At 35.4% G+C, this 20,960-nt stretch overlaps 1 protein-coding gene across 3 annotated transcripts in view; it reads left to right on the forward strand.

Moving 5' to 3' along the window:
• Positions 1-20,960, forward strand: part of SMIM14 (small integral membrane protein 14) — a 55,278-nt gene that overhangs the window by 9,817 nt on the left and 24,501 nt on the right. For all 3 annotated transcript variants that reach the window (XM_016206590.2, XM_016206580.2, XM_087827786.1), the window contains one exon: positions 16,809-16,918. In XM_016206590.2, the coding sequence (XP_016062076.1) occupies positions 16,844-16,918 (75 nt within the window). In that variant the 5' untranslated portion in view covers positions 16,809-16,843. The remainder of the gene's footprint in view (positions 1-16,808; positions 16,919-20,960) is intronic.

Raw genomic sequence — 20,960 nt, forward strand, 5'->3', positions numbered from 1 at the left:
TTATTGGACCAGTATAGGTAATATTATAAGAAGTTTCTAACTATAATTGCTTGGTTATTAATTTGAATATTTAAAAAATGTCATGATAGAATTCAGAGAATTCTTAAGCACAGAGAATTGTGATATTTAGGGTATATAATGGGGTTTATTTCAAAGTTAAAAAATTTTAAATGTCTTTAACTTTTCCCACATGCAGCTTTAGTATGGTTTTTAACAAATAATGATTGACTGACTTGAATTTGAGTCTGTATCCTTTTCTTGCCCACTTCCCATCAGTGATGCAAATGTAGTTTAACAGAAAAGTATGTCATTAGTAAGAAGTAGTAGGAAGTCATTGATAGTTTTCTAATTTCTGTACTCCTCTAAAGTTGTCTTTATAAGGGTAAAACAGATGTAACTAGCATGGTTGGTCATATCTGACATGTGGAATGAGCCTTGGTTAGGACTTTACATTGTGACTTCCTGTCCAAGGTTTGTCTAATACCAGATGTGTCGTCATGGTCAAATTGCTAACTCTTTGAACCTGTTTTATTTATTTGTTTTTTAATTTTTTATTTATTGATTTTAGAGAGAGGAAGGGAGAGAGAAAGAGAGGAACATCGATTTATTGCTCCACTTACTTATGCATTCATTGGTTGCTTCTTGTATGTGCCCTGGCCAGGGATTGAACCTGGCACCTTAGTGTATCAGGATGATGCTCTAACCAACTGACCTACCTGGCAAGGGCCCTATTTTCCTCATTTTAAAACCGGGATAATTTTTCTGCTTTGACTTTGTCAGAAGGGTGGTTATTAGGATGTGAAAGTGGTTAGTAAAGCTGCAGGCAAATGTAAACTATTTTAAGTTATGGGATATGTTTGATTGAGACCCATTTCTGATAAAAGAATAAAGCAGATGAATATGTTGCAAAATCTTGTATATAAGTGGGCTTGAGCACCTTATTACATTGAGATGCTGGGTCATCTGATAAAGGTAATCCCAACTGTATACTGTTGTATATAGTATAATGTGATAATACTGGAATTAATAGACAAATATTTTGTTTTCCCTGTTTAATATGAAAGGTAGCCAGAGTTTTGGTATATTTCTGCTTATTTGGTTGATCCGTTTTTTAATTGGCTATTGGGTAAAACTTGGGGTCAGAAAGCTATTTCTAGAAAAATATTATTTTTAGAGGTAATTACCTCTGTGATATAATTGGGAGTAAGGTTAAATATGGAGAGCAAACTCAAGTGTAGGCTCCTAAATGTCCTGGGGGCAGTTCCAGCATTTTCTGCCATATGGTTCACTTCCTTGGTTTTATAACTTTGGAGCTCTAATCGGTAGAATTGATGCTTTTTGATAAATGCGTCTTCTGAGTTCCGCGTTTCATTGGCCAGCATCTCTATTTTCTGTCTTGTAAAAACAAATTGAATGCATTCTAAATTGTTACTTGTATTTTGCTCTTGATGTGGGTTTTTATTTTTATTTTCTAAATGGAAAGAATTTTTATATTCTTGATTACTGTAAAGATTTGGCTGGCTATTTGAAAAGGTGATTTCATCATAAATCACCTTCTTAAAATCATAGTGAAGAGACAGTTTTCATCCTCTGACCTTGAGTCAGCCTTAGTTTTCCCCGCTTTCTCAAGAAGAGCCCTTTGTTTTCATGGGGGGATGGACAGCAGAGGAGTTTTTTTTCTTTTCATAAAAATGTATTTTTTAAAAAGCAGGAATGTTTGAAATTTTTTATACTAAAAAGTAGAATATTATAATGAATCGTTACGTAGCCATCAATTGGCTTCAACAGTTACTCAACTATTGGCTGTTTTATTTTGTCTGTATCTTCTCCTTTTGCAGGATTATTTTCAACTAGATCCCAGGCATTATACCTCTTTAACTGAAAATACTTAGTGGAATCTTTCAAAGTTAAGGATTCTTTAGATGTGATATTTGACATTGTAGTTATGTTTTAAAAAATTAGTCATTGCTAAATGTCAATCCAGTGTTCAAAGTTCTTGATTGTTCCATAGATGTCCTTTTACTAGGTTTATTTGAATCAGGTTTCAAACTAGGTCTATACGTGACATTTGATTGATATCTCTTAAATCTCTTAAACTGTAACCATGTCCCTGTCACCTCTTAAAAGTTTTTCTTTTTAATTTGTATTTATCGATTTTTACAAAGAGATAGAAAGGGGGAGGGAGGGAGGAAGGGAGGGGGAGAGAGAGAAACAGAGAGAAACATTGATTTGCTGTTCCACTTATTTCTGCATTCATTGGTTGCATCCCTTGACTGGGGATGGAATCTGCAACCTTAGTGTACTGGGACGACACTAACCAATTGAGCTACCCGATCAGGGCCTCTTAAAGTTTATTTACTTTTTGCCATTTATCTGTTGAAAAATATGTTAGTTTTTCTGCATCCACATTTTTTTCTGATTATAGGAGTTAATATATGATGATTATATGGTATTTAAAAAATAAAATGTACAAAGTAAAATCGTGTCACCAAGAGATAACTGATGTTAAAATTTTGGTATATTTTCTTTCAACTTTTCGGGTGTGTGTTTTTCTGTGCTTTTAAAAACTTATGTGCATACTCTATCCTATTTTATATCCTATTTAGTATACTTTAATATTGTATTGTGATCATTTCTCCATGTCATGAAAAAAAATGAAACATTTGGCCTCATAATACCTCATAGGATGTATCACAATTTAAACATTCCTTTTTAGCCAGACATTTAGATTATTCCAGTTTTGTGTGTGTGTGTGTGTGTGTGTGTGTGTGTGTATGTAATTTTACCCCACTGTCTTGACTAGGACTCCCTGTGTTCCAGGTTTTTGCTATTATAAAACTGTGATAACCATCTTTGTACATCTTAGATTTTTTTTTCTAATAGAACCTTAAAAGTGGAATTACTCAGAGTATGAACATTTTTTAACTTTTGGATTCATATTGCCATAAAAGTTATTATAGTTTGTAATTTCAAATACAATCTTTAATTTATTTAAGAATCTGTTTGCATATGTTCTGTGTTATTAAGATGTCTTTGCCAGCCATATTAGTGGAACGTGCTTTCTTTCGTAAGTCTTTTGCTCTTAATTTATTTTGGGTTTTTTTGTGTATGTGCGTGCACTGTCTTATGTTGCAAATTTGTTGATATTTTCCATTGTGTGCATCTTTAAGAAGTTCTTCCACAAAGATCAAGTAAATATTCACCTGAATTGTCTTCTAGAGCTGCTGCTGGGTCTTTTTCCTTTTTAATTGCTAGCAGATTTTCCTAGGACCATTTATGGAAATATTGGTTCCTTCCTTGTTTATCTGTGAGTCAAGTTTTGATACAGAAATATAAATGAATACATTTTATGGTTGGCATGCTCAGAAAATTCTAGAAAGAAGAATTGATTTCTTACCTACTGGGTTGTAATATTTACTATCTCTTACCCCTCTCTTCCCCTTTTTCGTGTTTGCCATTCCCAGCTGTCTGGTGCATCTGGTGTGTGATCTGGATGTGCTTGGGAAAACGCCTGAAGCGGAACTTGTCTTAGCCCTTGTCTTTTTCATTTTTTCCCTTCTGTTTTATGTGCATTTGAAAAATGAATTGAAAAATGTATTACCGTTTACCTTTATTTTAAGCTCAATTTCACCGAACATTATTCCAACATTAATAGTTGCTGGTATGTATACTGTTGTTTCACTATTTTGATTCTCTTAATTGTTAAAGCTTCCAGCAGAGGGTCAGTAGGGGAAGGGAAAGGTACACTTTGAAAATTGATTTTGTAAAGAACGATTACCTCAGATTTAGGGCAAAGGCTGACTTTAGTCTATATTTGGTCATTTCTCATTGATGATGGGATTTGGTTCATTTTGTAATACATTTACTTGTAGAGTTTAGAATTAAAAAAAAAAAATCATTTATTAACTCTGGCCAACAAATTGAGTCAGGAACTAGGGTCAGATAGAGGGTTAATACAATTTAGCATATTCTGTTTAAGAGAAAATTGAGATGTAATTATTTGTCCCTTTTGGTAGGGGGAAGAACAAGAAGCTTACTTTAAAAGAAGGTTGTTCTTTTTAAAATTTAGCATTTTGTGAATAGTTCAGACACAAATAGTGTACAGCAAAATGTTTCCTTATTATTTCTGTTCCCTAGCCCCTTTACAGAGGTAGCCAATTCTAAAATACTTATTTTAAAATACTTAATTCTTAATGTTTTAGACCATTTGCAAGCATCTCTCCATAGATGAAAATTTATCTTTTAAGTTTTTCATGTGTGGAAGTTTTGGCATCAACCTTTAGTGTTTACTTTGGGTAGAATGTTTTGTTTACATGTATGTGTAAATGTTTACATATATGTACAAATTTATATACCTATATGTATACACGGTGGGGCAAAAGTAGGCTGAAAGTTGTTCATATGGAAATAATACAGTAATTCATAAAAATACAAGAATAAACTCTGTTTTGTGTGCTCACAGCGGTAAACCTACTTTTGCCAAGCCCTGTATACAGTTTGATTCATAAAGTGTAATGTAGTATAGACAGTTAGGAAGACAAGGAGAAGAAACGTCTGATCACCTTAACAGAAACAGTATAATCATTTTAATGTAGAATAATTCTTCCATAGGTTTAAATTTGGGGCATATAGTAATTCTACATATTTTTTCCCTTTAACCACAAGAATTTCACATTGAGCATACTGGATCTGTGACTCATTGCTTATGAAGGAAATTAGTTTCTTAGTAATATTGCTCTTGGAAGCAGGAACAGGGAACTAACCTTCACTGAAGAAGAGAGGAAACTAGAGATTGGAAAAAAGTGAGGAGGTTAAATAAGGGTACATATTTTTATTCAGCTTTGAAAAAAAATAAAGGAGGAATCAAGTTGACAAATCAGGTTTGGAGTTCTTAGAATTGACTGATTTTCTCTTTTTCTTGGTAAGGAATGTTTCCTTACTGGGGTGTGTACAGGATAAGCTGCCATTTTGTTATATTTTAATGTGGGTATTGAAGGATTTGTTTAAAAAGGAAAGGAAAGGACCTTTCCAAGTCATGCATTCAGGTTATGTTGGGACCGCAATGGAGCTGCAGCAGCAGAGGCCAGAGACTCCCAAGTCATAAAATGTTTGCATGGAAAGACAGAAGTGCCTAGCTCTGCCTCAGATCAAAATTCATTTATAAGCTTTTTGGTAAATTACAGGGAGGGCAATCTCCAGAGTTTCTGGGGAACAGTGTATGATTGTGGAATTAATGGTATATTACTAACTTAAGTAAAATGTCAGTAATAATCTATTTTTTTAATCCTTATGGGGACTTTCCTAGCTAGGATCACATGGAAGCAGTATTGGTGTGCTTTGTCTCCTCTGGTCTGTGATAGTTTTGTATGCTTTCCTTATTTTTGCTGTCCTTGACAGTCTTGGCCTATTGGTTAGATATTTTGTAGAATTCAAAATTTTGATGATTTTTCTCATGATTTGACTTGGTGTTACAGTTTTTGGAAAGAATACCACAGAGGTAAAGTACCTTTCTCATCACATCATATCAAAGGGTACATGATATCAACATAACATCACTAATGATGTTTACCTCAATCTTTTGGATAAGGTAGTGTTTGCTGGGTTTCTCTACTATAAAGATACCTTCTCTTTCTGTATTCTATCCTTTAGAAATGAGTCACTAAGCCCAGTCGTCATTCAAGGTTGGGGGAGGGTTAAGCTTCACCTCCTAGAGGGAGAAAAACCTACAAACATTTGGAATTCTGTAAGGAAGTTGTGTCCGTTTACTTGCCTTGTGGTATTTTAAAGCAAGCCACAGATAACACACATTGATGTGAACATTTTTATAATTCTTGGTAAAATATTACATTTCAGAGAGATTGTAGCAGTTAATTGTAGAATTAGTAATGTAAGATAAAGCTTTCATTGTACTTTGTGTTTTGTTTTTCGATGAAAGTTCACATTTTAATTTGCACATATTAGATGACTTACAGTGACCTTTAAGAAATGTTTGTTAATTAGCTATAGTTCCTCTTTTGGGAATCAGTTTTTTCCTATTTCAAAAAAATGTTATAGAGTCCCTTGGCTATTTTAACTCTCTTGTCTCTTAGACACTTGAGATTTACTTATATTTTGCTTACTAGCCCTTAATTTTTAATCATCTTCAAGGTTTTGTCTTTTATTCAGATCTCACAACCGTATCATTCTTAGTCCTGTTGTATTCTTTTAAATTTTTTCTTCCTTATGTTACGTTTACCTACTGTAAGGAATTTACTAGCCATTGGTAAGGCAAGAAATAAACAAGTAAGGTCATCTTAGGTAAAAGTCATGTAATGGTATTTCCATTCCAAATTAATGTGAGAACTATTGTGGGTTAATCTATCATATGATTGGATTATTTGCTTTAAAAATTCATGACTGATTCTCCCAAGAATTTTGTGTTAAAAGCACTTTTAAAATACTATTTTGAAGTACATTACCAAAAAAGCTAACCCGTTTGAAAATTACTTTTATAATCTTGAAATTTATGTTGACATTGTATTATATTTTGGGAATTTTTATTTCCCCTAGGTATTTATAAAATACATCTTCTTTTAGAAAAGAAATTTAGACTATAATATATAGCTTCTTAAAAGCATGTATCCCAAACCACATATTTTCTTCTATAAAAGGAACCAAAATGAACTCTCTCGCACACAAACATATAAACACTTTCTCCCTAAATTTTTAATGGCTTGGAAGATATATTTAATTTTTTCCCCCTTCGTGTGAATCCTTAACTCCTATGGCAACAAAAAATAGCTCCAAAATAAAAGCTGAAGTAAAATTGTCAAAAGAAAATTCAGGGTTTGTCATTAACCTTCAGTTCCTCCTGGAAGAAATCAGTGTGTTAAAATGAAAACACTTTGCAAATAATATTTCATATTATCATTGATTGTTATTTTCATTTGCTGTGTTGGGATTTTAGTGTTTTTTTGTGTTTTTTTTTTTGTGGTTTGCAATCTTGTTAACTTTTTAGCTAATAGTCTGGGAATATAGTTAAGTAGAAAAATGTGTGAAAATAGACCCTTATTAATCTGGTTTTGGCACCACCTAGAAGGAAGGGAAGCAGAGAACCTATAAAAACTTCTCAATCTTATTATGATGTAACAATGGATTAATATTCAATAATGTAAAGAGCTTTTAAAATAAATCAAATAAAAAGAGTAAAAAATAAGAACTATAAATGCCAATAAACTTGAAAAGCTGTACAGTCTTATTAGAATTAGGAAATAAAATCAGTGAGATAAATTTTTTGGTCCTGACATCCTGGCCAAAAAAATTTTTTTTATTGATTTTGGGGGGAGAGAGAGAGAGAGGAGAAACACTGATTTGTTATTCCACTTTTTTAATGCATTGGTTGCTGCTTGTATGTGCCCTGACTGAACATTGAACCTGTAGCCTTGGCATATGGGGATGATGCTATAAACAACTGAGCTACCCGGCCAGGGCACAAAAATTTTTTTTTTTAGTATATCCATATATAATTGCACTATTAGTGATAGTAATAGTGACATTGTATGTATTACTATGCTATACAATTTGTGATTTATACTATGTGCTGTTTATAGAATTAAAATTGCTAAAGACTTTCAGTGAATGCCTTTACACCTAGAAGTTTAATTTTTTGTACTCTGTTCTACAGAAATATGGTCACAAAAACTTCTTTTTTTTTTTAAACAGAAAGTGACACAATGTCAAAATTTATGTTACTTTATTTTTATTTTAAATATATCTTTATTGATTTCAGAGAGAGGAAAGAAGAGAGAGAGAGAGAAAGATAGAAACATCAATGATGAGAGAGTCATTGATCGGCTGCAGCCCACAACCCAGGCATGTGCCCTGACCGGGAATCGAACCCCGATCGCCTTGATTCTAGGTCGATGCTCAACCGTGAGCCACGCCCGGCTGGGCTGGTCACAGAAACTTCTGTTGCAACATTACATTAACAAAAAATTGGAAATCCCTACTAAAGGAATGCTAAAATTGTATGTTCATGTTTTGGAGTATTAAAAGAATGAGAGGTAAGAGCTTTATGTATTGAAAGGTCTCCAAGGCTTTTTATGTTAGGAAAAACAAGTTGCAGAACATGTATAATATCTCATAAAACCCACGAAGACAAAACGTGTATATGTATTTCCAAGGGTGTAATTACATATAAAAACACCTGGAATTATTCATACCAGAATTTTTAACTGTGGTACCTCTGAGGAAAGGGAGGAGAATTGGGGAGAGAGGAATGGGAAGGTTATTTTTCATTTTACTCTATATACTTTTGGGCATACCACTGATACCAGTGATCTGATAAAAATATATATCACTGGTAATGTTGCTGTTTTACTATTTCCTACTAAGAGGGTTTGGCCTAATTAAGACCTGCTTTTAAGAAGTTTATTCGCCAAGGAATCAATTCAGTATATAAGCATGTAGTTCCATGGCAGAATTCTAGAAAGCACACTGTAACGAAACTACAGTATCTACTTTTTCATCTTTTCCAAAGTTATAAGCAGGCAATTAAATTTGACTCTCCAGCGGTGGTAAATGGTAAATTAAACCCACCCAACATGAGCTGGAGTGTTTAAGGTTCTAACAGCAGACAATAAATTGGTTAACAACACTGGAAAATTCCCTCAGCTCATGTAGAAACAGTGGCTCAATTGGCTTATTACAGCCGAACTCTACCAGGAAAGGTTTGTTAGTTGTGGGTGGAGAAAATGACCCGGATCTGAAAATGACCTGGAATTGTATTTGCCCTCCCAACAAAGTGCATTATTTCACTGCTTTTCTGTGTTGAGAGTTGTTTAGGAGTGGATAGTTTAAGAGATTTAGATATATCCACTTGTTTTGTCCTTTATGCTGCATAAAATGTCACCTGTAAACTGTTGCTTAATTTAGGCCCAGAGTCAGATTGTTATCACAGATATTAGTTATGATAGGAAAATACTGATACGTAAATGCTTGTTATGGAAATTTCCAAAAAGTAAAATTATATAGGAACTCCCCAGTACCTATTACCTAACTTCAGTAATTATCAACATTTTTATTTCACCTTTTTCATCTGTACCCATATTTACTCCTTTTCTTCCTTTTCTGGATTTTTTGAATTTTTTTCAGTGCACAGTTCATATTTTTATGATTTAGGCCTTTTGTAACCAAGCAATAAAGCTGATTGTCTTCAAGAGTCAAGCCCATGCCTTTGGTATTATTTAACATTGTTCTCACATTAGGGATATATGTTGGGGAGGTGAACACTCCTCTGAAACATGAAAAGCAAAAGCATTGTTTATGTATTTAAATGTTTTTATTGATTTTAGAGAGGAAGGGAGAGAGAGAAGGAGAGAGAAATATTGATGTGAGAGAGAAACATGAGTTGGCTTCCTCCTGCACATACCTGATTGGGGATCAAGCCTGCAACTGGAAATAGAACCCCTGACCCTTCGGTGCATGGGCGACGCTCAACCAACGGAGCCACGCAGGCCAGGGCAAAGCATTGTTTTAAATTACTTTCTGTCCAAGGCCTCTTCTAGGCTGATTTACTGGGATTCTGATTAACTCAGTTCTATCTTGCCCTGTATAGAGCAGCTTCTTAATGTCTCTGGACATCAGGGGTTTTAAATGTGGGGTGGGATTGGTTAAGTTTTTTGCTCTAGTGCTTAGCTGTTGGTGTGCTGAGGTCCTGGCCAAAAGAACTGTTTCCATTCTATTTTTTTTAAAAAACAAGTACTTTTAAGTGGAAACTATTAACTGAAAACTGAATAGTACTTAAAACAGTTCAAGTTTACATGAAGAAAATTCCATAGAAGAATAGCACTAATGAGGAATGTCGTATTTATAAATGTATTTTCTTATTTTACTGGAGAGGCTAATTAAAAGTGATGTATACTTTAAAATTCTAGTTGATTTATGTGATCCTGGCATATATAGATACAGAGAAAATAAACCTTGGCAAAATTCAGTAAATATTTATTCTTGCTGTACTTTACTCAATGAGGGAGGTGTTTATGGACAGAGTGATGACTAAGATAGGTTCCTGCCCTTAAGCTGTTCTTTTCTGTTTTTTTTTTTTTTGTTTTTTTAGAAGTGCTTTTTACTTTTTCTGTTTTTTTCCTACATTTTCTCTCTCTTTTAATCCTCATCCAAGGGTATTTTTTCCATTGCTTTTCAGAAAGAGAGAGAGGGAGAGGGAGGGGGAGGGAGGGAGAGAAAGAAACATCGATGTAAGAGAGACATCAATTCATTTCCTCCCGGACACACCCCAACTGGGGTCCGGAATCGAGCCTGCAACTGAGGTATGTGCCATTGGCCAGAACTGAACCTGAGACCCTTCAGCGGTGGCCAGTGCTTTAACCACTGAACCAAACCTACTAGGGCTTCTCTTTTTTTTAAAAAATATATTTTATTGATTTCAGAGAGAGGAAAGGAGGGGGAGAGAGAGAGAAATATCAATGATGAGAGAGTCATTGATGGGGCTGCCTAGACCGCAACCTAGGCATGTGCCCTGACTGGGAATCGAACCCTGATCGCCTGGATTCCAGGTTGACACTCAACCGCTGAGCCACGCCCAGCCGGGCAAGGGCTTCTCTCTTACTAAAATTTATCTTTATTGTTCAAAGTATCACAGGAGTTCCATTTTTTCCCCCATTGATCCCCTCCACCCTGCTCCCGCCCCTTCCTCAGGTCTTCATTGCACTATTGTATGTGTCCCTGGGTTATGCATATATGCATATAAGTTCTTTGGTTAATCTCTTCCCCTCCCTCTTCCCCTCTGAAATATGTCAGTCTGTTGCATACTTCAATGTCTCTGGGTCTATTTTGTTCATCAGTTTATTCATTAGATTCCATATATAAGTGAAATTATGTGATACTTATCTTTCTCTGACTGGCTTATTTCACTTAGCATAGCACTCTCCAGGTCCCTCCATGCTGTCTCAAAGGGTAAGAGATCCTTCTTTTTTACAGCTGCGTAGTACTCCATGGTGTAAATGTCCCACAGTTTTTTATCCACTCATCTACTGAGGGGCACTGGGCTGTTTCCAGATCTTAGCTATTGTAAATAATGCTGCTATGAACATAGAGGTGCATATATTCTTTCTGATTGGTGTTTCAGGATTCTTAGGATATATTCCTATAAATGGGATCACTGGGTCAAATGGCAAATGGCTGTTCCATTTTTAATTTTTTTGAGGAAACTCCACACTGTTTTCCATGGTGCTTGACCAATCTGCATTCCCTCCAGCAGTGTACTAGGGTTCACAGGTTTGTTCCCGGACCCAGTAGGGGCATGTTGGGGAGGCAACCAATCAGTGTGTCTGTCTCACATCGATGTTTCACACACATTCTAACTCACTCTAACTGGACAATGTAGACACACCAATTCACCTCACACGCACATCTTTGGGATGTGGGAGAAAACCTGTGCAGACATGGGGAGAACGTGCGAACTCCACGCAGACAGTGGCCCCTGCTGGGAATCAATTTATTTTTCTCGTCAATATTATAACAGACTAGTGTTATTGGAGGACCTGCTGTACTTTCTTAACATTTCCCTGTTTAGAAGCCCCAGAACTAGATAGGTATTAGGCATTTTAGTACTTGAATTTCATTTTTAAGAATCTTAGTAAAATATCTTTTAATTTCAACTGGCATTTTATTGGCTTGGGGAGGCACAGATAGGGAGGAAGGAAGGACCAGTATTTGTAAGTGGACAGTTGCTTATATCCACACCAGCAGTCTGAGTCCTTTTTTCCCTTATGGACAATTTGAAGACAGTTGAGAAACAGGCTTTCAAGGGTGAGCTTTACTTTTAAAGGTGGATTATATTTACTTTCAGGGTTTTCTGTGTTGGGTATGTATAGTCAGTTCTCTAACATGAAGGCTAATCAATTTTCAAAGAAAGGTATGGACTTAGAGTGGCCTCAGACAAAACTAGGAAGTATTCATTTATTTATACTTGGTGTTTCCTACTTTTGGAGAGTTAGGCTCTTCAGCTCAGGTAGTCTGCAACTCCACTTAACCTTTTCAATCCCTACTTTCCTTTAGTTCAGGCAAACAAATGTGAAGTAGATTGCCCTGATTGTTGTACAGCTTGATTTCGCTTTAGTATTAACTTGGTATTTCCCCAAATCATCACATAGAAATCTGCCTCATACTTTTCAACAGCTATAAAGGATGTACTTATACTGTCATTTATTTAATCAGAACCACACAGATGAACACTTTGCATTACCATTTAAAAATTTTTTTTTAAATGTATTGATTTTAGGGAAACATTGATTTTTTGTTGCACTTATTTCTGCATTCATTGATTGATTCTTGTATGTGCCCTGACTGGGCATTGAACCTACAACCTTGGTGTATAGGGACAATGCTCTAACTCATGAGCTACCTGGCCATGGCTGCATTACCTTTTTTTTTTTTTTTTTGCTTCTATAAAAAATGTTGCTGTTAGCATCTTTAGTCAAAAAAATTGCATTCTTCTTTGGATATGGATATCCAAATTACTACCAGTTTTCTGATAAAGAGATATTTTCTTTTGATTTGCACTTCCATTTTGTATTTGCTTATTGGTTCTCTAGTTTCCTGTGAGCATGATCTTTGCTTATTTTCTGTTAGGTTGCCATTTTCATATTCATTTTCAGAGTTCTCTGTAATTAAGGAGATTAATCTGGTATATGTTACAAGGGTTTTCCCTATTCTCTGTCTTTTTAGTTTATGGTATATGTTTGGTTTATAGAAACTTTTATTATTTTTGGCTGTCAAAATTACTGATCCTCTCCTTTATTCTTTCTCAGATTTATGCTTTTCTACATGTATCCTATAGTTATAGATTTGTGACCTTTTTATGTTAATTTTTTTTTATATGTTAAAAATTTTCATACCTGAGTACGTATTCATTATAAGAAATGTTTAAAACTTGACGAAATTAAAGTCTGTTCCTAATATTATATTCTCTTCCCCAAGCCAACCACTTACTAAGTTTGATGCATATTCCTCCAGCCCTTTATGTGTATATCATACTTCAATTTAAAAAAAATAAGCAACAATTATCCTGCCATTTACTAACTAGTCTGTGGTTTAAAATGGTGTCTTTATCATGTTCTAAATTCCAGTTAGGTCACGGGTCAGTTTGTGGACATTATTCTAATCCATTGCTATAGTGGACTATTTCTATGTGTGACTTCATTTTTAAAAATCAAATTACTCATGTGTCTAGAATTTGTTTTGGCGTACCAATGAGTGTAGGGAGCCAGCTGTTCCCAGCACCATTTATGGACTTACGTCTTCCCTCCAGTGATTTTATATGTTATAATCAAACCAATATATTTCTATAGCAACACCATTATCACTTACCTATTGAAAGAGCACTTGACTAGGCTCTCTATATAGCGACTGTAGCATCTCTTCCTATAGTGCAGCCAAGCTGATTTATTTATTTATTTACTTACTTACTTATTTATTTATTTATTTATCCATCCTTACCCGAGGGTATTTTTTCCATTGCTTTTCAGAGAGAGTGGAAGGAGCAGGGTGGAGAGAGAGGGAGAGAGGTAGAGAAACATCAGTGTGAGAGAGACACATTGATTGGTTGCCTCCCGCACTCTCCCCAACCGGGGCCGAGGATTGAGCTTGCAACCGAGGTACGTGCCCTTGGCTGGAATCGAACCCGAGACCCTTCAGTCCTCAGGCCAGCTAGGGCCCAAGGTGATCTTTTTAAAACACATCCAGCATAACACCCTTTTTGGGCTTCACATTGCTCTTTGGGTGAAGACTTAATCTTGAACATGGCCTTGAAGACCCTGTGTGGCTGGCCCCTTCACCCCTCTGGTCTCATTTCAGACCACTCTTCTTGCTGACTGGATTCCAGCACATCGTGGCTTTCTTTCAGTTCCTCCATCATGCCATACTCTTCCTCACTAGAGGGTTTCTATACTGCTTTTTCCTTTATGTCTAGAATGCCCTCCAGCCCCCAGCCCCACACCTCCTGCTCTACCTTGCCCTGTTGTCTTCCATTCCTTCTTTCCATTTTCAACTCTTAAGTTGACTTTTTGAGTAAATTCTTCCTTGACTCCCTAGATAAGTTTAGAACCTGTATATGCTTCCTAGGCATTATTTATCTTTTTTTTGTTTTTTTAAATAACAGCTTTATTGAGATACAGTCATACAATGCACTATTTAAAGTGTACAGTACAGTGATTTTTTAGTGTATTCATAGAGTTGTGTGACCATCACTATAATCAGTTTTAGAACATTTTCTTTACCCCAAAAGAAAACCTGTATCAGTTAGCAGTCACTCCCCATTTCTCCCCAAGGCCCCTAGTTCTAGACAACCATAGTGATTTTGTTTTTTTATTGTGGTAGAATATATATAACACCTTTTGCCTTTTTTTAAAAAATATATCTTTATTGATTTCAGAGAGAGGAAGGGAGAGGGAGAGAGAGATAGAAACATCAATGATGAGAGAGTCATTGATCAAGCCCGCAACCGGGCATGTGCCCTGACCGGGAATCGAACCCCGATCGCCTGGATCCTAGGTCGACGCTCAACTGCTGAGCCAGGCCCGGCCGGGCAACTTTTGCCATTTTAAATCATAATTTAAAATATACAATTCAGGGGCATTAATTACTTTACAGTGTTCTGCAACTATCACCACTGTCTGTTTCTTTTCCTTTTTTTTTTTTTTTAAATATATCTTTATTGATTTCAGAAAGAGGAAAGGAGAGGGAGCGAGAGAAATAGAAACATCAATGATGAGTCATTGATCAGCTAGCCCGAAACCCGGGCATGTGCCCTGACCAGGAATCGAACCCTGATCGCCTATATCCTAGGTCGACGCTCAATCGCTGAGCCACGCCCGGCCGGGCACCACTGTCTGTTTCTAAAACTTTTTTTATCACCCCAAACAGAAACTCTATATTTACTAAGCAATAACTCCCCATTCCTTCTCCCGCAGCCCCTGGCAACCACCTTTCTACTTTCTGTCTATATGAATTTGCCTATTGTAGATATTTCATATAAGTGGAATTACACAATATTTGTCCTTTTGTGTCTGACTTATTTTACTTAGCATAATGTTTTCAAGGTTCATCCGTGTATCAGAACTTCATTTCTTTTTATGGCTGAGTAATACGCCATTGTATGTATATGCTACATTTTGTTTAGTCACCCATCAGTTGTTGGATATGTGGGTTTCTGCCTTTTGGCTATTATGAACATTTAGCATACAAATATCTGTTTGAGTCCCTATTTTCAAGCTTTTAGGGTAGAATTGCTGGGTTATTGATAATTGTATGCTTAACTTTTTGAGTAACCATCAAACTTTTCCAGAGAGGTTACACCATTTTATATTCCCTCCAACAATGTAGAAGGGTTCTAATTTCTCCACATCACTTATTTCCATTTTTTAAATTATAGTCATCCTAATAGGTATAAAGCGGAATCTTGTGGTTTTGATTTATATTTCTCTAATGATTAATAATAACTGAGTATTTTTTTATGTCTGCTTACTGGCCGTTTGTGTATCTTTGGAGAAATGTCTATTCAAGTCCTTTAACCATTTTAAAATTGGGTTGTTTTGTTATTGAATTAGAGGGGTTCTTTATATATTTTGGGTATTAAACTCTTATCAGATATATGATTTGCAAATATTTTCTCTCATTATGTGGGTTGTCTTTGCAGTCTTTTGTCCCATTTACATTTTATAGCACTTACAAGTTTGTATTTATAATTTTAAAAATATTTGGATTAGTATCTGTCTTCACTATTAGAATATGAACACCATTAGGGTGAGGACTATATTAGTGCTTGCTCACTTATATTTCTGATGCCTAGCACAGGTGCTAAATATTTTTTCAATGAATGAATCACCCGAATTCCTCTAAGTTAATTTATGAATTGTTCCATTGATCTATTCCATCTTATTTATCAACAGTATTACATCTTGGCTTCCCACTTGTTACTCTTATATTTTAAAATCTTCAGCTATTTTCTGGCTATTGTCATGTTAGTTCATGCCCTCCCCCTCCAAAAAAAAAAAACCAAGCCACACCTTGGGGTCATTTTAGAAGCCTCATTTTTTCTTTCTTTCAGAGGGCTTTCATGGTAGAATAAAGGCTACAAAGTTGTCTTAGTCAGCGTGGGCTGCTATAGCAAAATACCATGGACTGGGTGGTTTAATCAACATTTATTTCTCATAGTTCTGGAGTGTGGGTGGTCCATGATCAGAGTACCAATAGATTTATTGTCTGGTGAAGGACCCTCTCCCTGGTTTGTAGTCAGATGCCTTCTTGCTGTATCTTCACTTGGTGGAGAGGAGAGATCATTTTTCTCATGTCTCTACTTTAGAGCACTAATCCCATTCATGAAGGCTCCAGTCTCATAACCTAGTTACCTCTAAAGGCCTTACCTCCAAATACCATCACATTGGGGATTAAGGCTTCAAAATGTGAATTTTAGGGGGGATGTTCAGTTCATAGCAGTACTGGAGGTAACAAAATTAAAGAAGTAATAAACAGAGTGGGTCTCTAGCATCATCAGCCTCACAGGTAGGGGCAGTACAGAGCATCTGAAGACATTCACATTTATAGGAAATCCATCTGATGGCAGAAGGGGTAGCCAATCATTTGTATAGATTCATAATTCATGTAAGATTAGTACTAAATTCATAAATATAGGTTAATAAATATGAACTAAAAAGAACTATTATGAATTGCATAATATTTGAAATTTTCATAGCTCAAGAGAAAGAGTAACTCAGAATGGTAGTCTTAAAATATTTTTTCTTTCCTCCTAGATTGAAACAGTCAAGTTAAATCAAGCTGGGTAATCATGGCAGAGGGTGGATTTGATCCCTGTGAATGTGTTTGCTCTCATGAGCATGCGATGAGAAGGCTGATCAATCTGGTGAGTCCTGTTCAGAACTGAGCTGTAATGCTTTGGTACCGTTTTTGTGAAAATGTTGGTTATGGGAAGATTTTCATGTGATGGTCACTAAAATTATTTCATAATTGAAATTGCACAGTGGTTTAAGTTACAATGGTTAAAGTGCTCACCAGCAATTGTTTTATTAGAGATAAAAACAAATTTCTGTTTTTATTTATGTTAGATTTATGTTGGTGAAATTCCCTATCATGGCTGAGTAACATATTCTGCATATAATTATTAGCTACATGGAGCTTGTTTACCTAATAAATTGCTGTGAAATCAGGTTCTGTTATGATATGGTTCAAATCCTACTCCTTCAAAATGGCATGACAATAAAAATCTCTATATAAAGCATTTCAAAATCCAAGTTAACTATTTAACAGAGGAAGATTTCTGAATAACACTTTGGATAGTAGTGAGATTTGAATTGTGGTGTTTTTAAGACTTTCCTAGTCTGTAAGCTTAAATATGAGGCTGTTTATGCATTATACTTTATATTTTTTATGTACAAAAGGAGAAATTTGACCATTATTAACAATAAAATATATTATTATGTTATACAGTATAACATTTTGTTGTTTTAGAATACTGTTATACAGGGGTATATTATCATTGGCCAGTTAAAGGCAGGTACAAACCTTTATTCAAATATTTGAATTGTTGGTAGTTAATAAGAAGGTTTTCTGCTGACTCAATGTCTATATATATATAGTGATCAGAAGTGTGCTTCTTGTAAATATTTCTTTTAGAATCAGCATATACTAGGACTTATATCTTTAAGAATGCCTTAGAGGGAAAGCAATAAACTAAGAACTTATAAATTCAATCAGACTCTTGTGTGTATAGAAATATAATGGGAATGTCATATCTCTGATAACTTGATGTAAAAATAAATGAGTCTGATGAAAGAATATTTTAAAAAATATTTTATCCTATTCATGAAGTTAAAAGGTGATAATTTTTATGTCTAAATTCAAACATAAGGCAAAATTTTTTCAAATTACTATGATATTAGGAATGAAATATAGACTTTAATTTCACTGTGGTAAATTTTCCCAGATCAGTTTTTCCATGAGGGTTACTAACTCTTTTTATAGGTATGGTATTTTTTATTTTTAACATAGTAGCATGCTTTTTTCTATTAGCTCTGCCGCTTTAAAATTTTTTAATTTTAATTTTTTTATCCTCACCCGAGGAGACATTTATTTATTTGTTTATTTATTTATTTATTTATTTATTTGAGAGAGAGAAAAGAAGGAAGAGAGAGGGAGAGAAAAACATCGATGTGAAAGATAAACATTGACTGGTTGCTTCCCATATACTCCCTGACTGGGGATTGAACCCGCAACTGAGGTATGTGCCCTGACTGGGAATTGAACCTGCCACCTTTTTTGGTGTATGGAACAAAGCTCAAACCAACAGTACCATCTGGTCAGGGACTGCCACTTTTTTAGAGATGGTTAAAACTAAGCCCTACTTTTTTTTTTTTTTTTAAATCCACACCCTAGGATAGTTTTTCCATTGCTTTTTCAGAGGGAGTTGGGGGGGGGGGGGGGGGAGAAACATCGATGTGAGAGACACACATCAGTTGGTTGCCTCTCACTTGCGCCCTGACTGAGGCCGGGGATTAAGCCTGCAACCGAGGTACGTGTCCTTGGCCGGAATTGAACGTGGGCCCCTTCAGTCTGTAGGCCGATGCTCGAACCATTGAGCCAAATCGGCTAGGGTAAGCCCTACTTTTTATGCTTCTCTGTACCTTTCTATTCTCTTTATTTTAGTAGATTGTCAAGAAAGCCATGTTTAGCTTTTTTTATTAATAGGCATATTAATTCATGCTTGATGGGACATTGTTTATAGCAATCCTGGTTTGAAGTACTTTGTAATTATGTGAGAATAGATTACAAATCCTTTAAAAGTCCACAAGTTTTTAGTCTATGCTAGATATTTTCACAATAAATTACTGATGAGTGATCCACTTGTGTATAACACACAGATAGCAGTATTGAAAATTCCAGAAGGTAGGAAAACTTCATTTGATTCATTAAGGAAATGCTTATTAGGTTTGATAGACATTTGTTTGAATTGAATTGTGCTTTATAATTTTTATATCATGTGTATTTTTTCTTTATTTAAATTCATAATCAAGCAGCATTATTGGGCCATATCTACTCTGTTGATATTTAAGTTATTTCTAAACATTTGTTCCAAAAAAGTGTCTTTTGAAATACTGTCTCTAAGTTCAGGAATTTAAAGTTTTATGTATAATACTGTTTACTATAGCATTACTTACAGTAGTAAAAAGTTATGAACAACCTAAATGCCTACCAGTAGGGTAGTGGTTATATCATGGCACATTCATATGATGGACTCTTATACAAATGTTTAAAATGATTATGTCCTTGAAGAATATTTTAATAATATGAGGGAAATGCATATACAATATGCCTTTAATAATATGAGGGATATTTAGTAATATAAGAATATTTAATAATATGAAGGAAATGAAAAACAAGATATAAAATGGCATTTAGTATGGGCTTGCTTTTCTGTACACACACACACACACACACACACGTGTGTGCGCATAGAAAAAAAAGACTAGAAGAAAATAAACCAAAATGTTAATTGTGGTTTTCTCTGGATTGGTTTCTTGTATTTTATGTGGTAATATATCTTAAAGGTTATGGTATGATGCCAGAGCAGAAATTTATTCTCATTTTTCTAAAAATGGACTTAATTTATCCTCGTAATAGAGTAATATCTCATTAATTTCATGTATTAATTTGGGATTTTTGTTACTTTTGTCCTTTTGTAATTGGGTTTCCTTATAAGTTAGACTGTTATTAATTCCTAAGGACTTAAAATGCTAATAGCAAGTAGAAACTTGGGGCAACTTGAGGAATTTAATGATTATTTATAGTTAGTTCATTAGTTATATGCTGGGCTGCGGTTTAGTTTGCCTGTTCTGTGGAAATATATGGGCTTTGCCAAGGGATATATTCAGCTTGGAGCAGTTAAGACTTTACCCTTAATTCTTTTCTGTTTTAATGAAGCCATTCACAGCTTACAACTAGCTTGCTCCTGACTTAATGATGATATTAGTGAAGGTTCGTCATTATCAGTAGAAGCTCTGGCTGATTTAAGCAGAAAAGGACATATTGAAAGGATACTACGTGGCTCACATTGGGGAACCTAGGATGGGAAACGAATAGGATCAAAGGAGAGAGCAAGTGTCAAAATGGGAGCCAAAGTCACACAGCAGAAGTAATCCGGTCATGATGCTGATGCTCCTAAATTCCAGACTTTTGTGTACCCGCTGTTGACACAACATCTCCATCTGGATAACAAATACACGTCCTACACTTGAGTTGCGCATAGCTGAACTTCCTTTCTTGCCCCCAGGCTTACACTTTCCTGTCTTCTCTGTTCACTCTGTTATTCCAGCTGCTCGGGCAACAATGTTCAGGTCATATTTTACTGTTCTTTCAGCCCTGTAGCCAATGCAGGAACATCCTTTTAGCTCAAAACATATCCAGCCATTTCTCACACCTCCAGTGCAACATCGTGGTCTGATTTATAATCATCTCTTGCCTGGATTATTGAAATTAGCCTCCTTATAGTTCTCCTCTTGCCACGCCCCACTCACCTCAAGTTCAGTCTCACTACAGCAGCTGAAGTGATCTATTTTTTTTTTTTAACTCTCACCTGAGGATATTTTTTCCATTGCTTTTTCAGAGAGAGTGGAAGGGAGAGAGAAACATCAATGTGAGAAAGACCCATCGATTGGTTGCCTCCTGCATGTGCCCCGACTAGGGCAGGGATGGAGCCTGCAACTGAGGCACTTGCCCTTGGCTGGAATCGAACCTGGGACCCTTCAGTCTGCGGCCCGACACTCTAACCACTGAGCCAAACTGGCTAGGGCTGAAGTGATCTATTTCTGATAAAGGATAAAGGAGTGGGGAAAAGCTGTCCCAAAAGAATGTGATACTCTAAATCTCAGACAAATGTAATTCAAAGCCAA

This window comes from Miniopterus natalensis, chromosome 1 (assembly GCF_054644295.1).
Source record: "Miniopterus natalensis isolate mMinNat1 chromosome 1, mMinNat1.hap1, whole genome shotgun sequence".
Taxonomy (NCBI): domain Eukaryota; kingdom Metazoa; phylum Chordata; class Mammalia; order Chiroptera; family Miniopteridae; genus Miniopterus; species Miniopterus natalensis.